A 2,246-nucleotide genomic window follows, 5' to 3' on the forward strand; every position below is an offset into this window, starting at 1 on the left:
CATTACCAAATTTTAAGCAAAATGAATTTTCTGTTGTTCGACAACATGAGGAATTTATCTGGCTGCATGATTCCTTTGTTGAAAATGAAGATTATGCAGGTTACATTATCCCACCAGCACCACCACGACCTGATTTTGATGCATCAAGGGGAAAACTACAAAAACTTGGAGAAGGAGAAGGGTCCATGACAAAGGAAGAATTCACAAAAATGAAACAGGAACTGGAAGCTGAATATTTGGCAATATTTAAGAAGACTGTTGCAATGCATGAAGTATTCTTATGTCGTGTGGCAGCACATCCTATTTTAAGAAAAGATTTAAATTTTCACGTCTTCTTGGAATATAATCAAGATTTGAGCGTACGAGGAAAAAATAAAAAAGAAAAGCTTGAAGATTTCTTTAAAAACATGGTTAAATCAGCAGATGGAGTAATTGTTTCAGGAGTAAAGGATGTAGATGATTTCTTTGAACATGAACGAACATTCCTTTTAGAATATCATAACCGAGTTAAGGATGCATCTGCTAAATCTGATAGGATGACAAGATCCCATAAAAGTGCTGCTGATGATTACAATAGAATTGGTTCTTCATTATATGCTTTAGGAACTCAGGACTCTACAGATATATGCAAGTTTTTTCTTAAAGTTTCAGAATTGTTTGATAAAACAAGGAAAATAGAAGCACGAGTGTCTGCTGATGAGGACCTCAAACTTTCTGACCTTTTAAAATATTACTTAAGAGAATCTCAAGCTGCTAAGGATCTCCTCTATCGAAGATCTAGGTCACTAGTGGATTATGAAAATGCTAATAAAGCACTAGATAAAACAAGAGCAAAAAATAAAGATGTTCTCCAAGCTGAGACTTCCCAACAATTATGTTGTCAAAAATTCGAAAAAATATCTGAATCTGCAAAACAAGAACTTATAGACTTTAAGACAAGAAGAGTTGCTGCATTCAGAAAAAATTTAGTGGAACTGGCAGAGTTAGAACTGAAGCATGCGGGGCCGGGCGGTGGCGCTGGAGGTAAGGTGCCTGCCTTGCCTGCGCTGGCCTAGGACGGACCGCGGTTCGATCCCCCGGCATCCCATATGGTCCCCCAAGCCAGGAGCGACTTCTGAGCGCATAGCCAGGAGTAACCCCTGAGCGTCACCGGGTGTGGCCCAAAAAAAACAAACAAACAAAAAACAAACAAACAAAAAAAAAGAACTGAAGCATGCAAAGGATAACCTGCAGCTGCTACAGAACTGCCTGACAGTGTTAAATGGAGACACATAAGCCATCACACTCCACCCTCTGGTTACAAAGGGCTGCCTTCCTTCAGATTTTTTGTTTTCTTAATGATGTTAGGCATTTACTGCTCACTGGAAACAAACAGCTGTCAAAGTGCATCTACTCTCCTTTTCTTTCTGAGTAACAAGGGAGTGGGGCAGCCTGCGTCACTGCAGCCCTGAGGAGGAGCGCTCTCCCGTACCAGTGAGCCGGGACCATCTCCTGCTACCCATCATCATCTTCGTCAGTGGTCCTGTCTCCTCCTCCAGAGCCCAAAGCTCCTTCTTTCTTACAGTAGCCTCTGTATTTTATTAATGGTATTCCTTATGGCTGCCAATCTTATTTACCTTTTAGTAATTTCTAAAGTTTAACTCTTTCCAAAATTACATTGTTAAAATAAGATAAAGATTGCTTTTCCTATTTTTTTCCTTTTTTCTCTTTTTTTTTTTATTATATACCACCTCAGTTTATTCATGTATCCCAGGAAAGCATCTTAAGCAAACTTATTTTTAATCAATGAACATTTCTTAGCATTTTGGGACAGACTCTGTAATCTTTCTAAGTATGATTTCTGAAAAGCAGCAAATGCATTAGTATGTTTGCCTTAAACTTGTAGACTAAACCAATTATTGTCAAATAAACAGTGATAACAATGATACTTTTAAAATTGTGGCTCATTGTATCACTTTAAAATTTGGAGTAGCTATAATAAATGGCTCTGATGTATATCTTGGAAAAAAAAAGAAAATTATTCATATCTCCCAAGGAGCCAGCTTTGATGATGCTGGAAATCTGTTGAATGTTACATAGTGGCATAACTGGTGTTGCAAATATTAATTCTAGAAATAACTGTATTATGAACAACTCTATAAACCACAGTATCTAAAATAAAGAAATGTAATATTTAAGAGCACATACATAACATAAAAATGCTAATTTTGGCATTACTGCAATGTTCTCCTGTACCCTTAGCTTTT

General features: G+C 37.3%; 1 protein-coding gene across 1 annotated transcript in view; it reads left to right on the forward strand.

Moving 5' to 3' along the window:
- LOC126022864 (sorting nexin-6-like) overlaps positions 1–1,972 on the forward strand; it is a 2,248-nt gene extending 276 nt beyond the window's left edge. Inside the window, exons 2-3 of the mRNA XM_049783898.1 lie at positions 1–998; positions 1,213–1,972. Of these exons, the coding sequence (XP_049639855.1) occupies positions 1–998; positions 1,213–1,275 (1,061 nt within the window). The 3' untranslated portion in view covers positions 1,276–1,972. The remainder of the gene's footprint in view (positions 999–1,212) is intronic.
- Positions 1,973–2,246: the final 274 nt, after the last annotated feature.

Source organism: Suncus etruscus, chromosome 11 (genome assembly GCF_024139225.1).
Source record: "Suncus etruscus isolate mSunEtr1 chromosome 11, mSunEtr1.pri.cur, whole genome shotgun sequence".
Lineage (NCBI taxonomy): Eukaryota > Metazoa > Chordata > Mammalia > Eulipotyphla > Soricidae > Suncus > Suncus etruscus.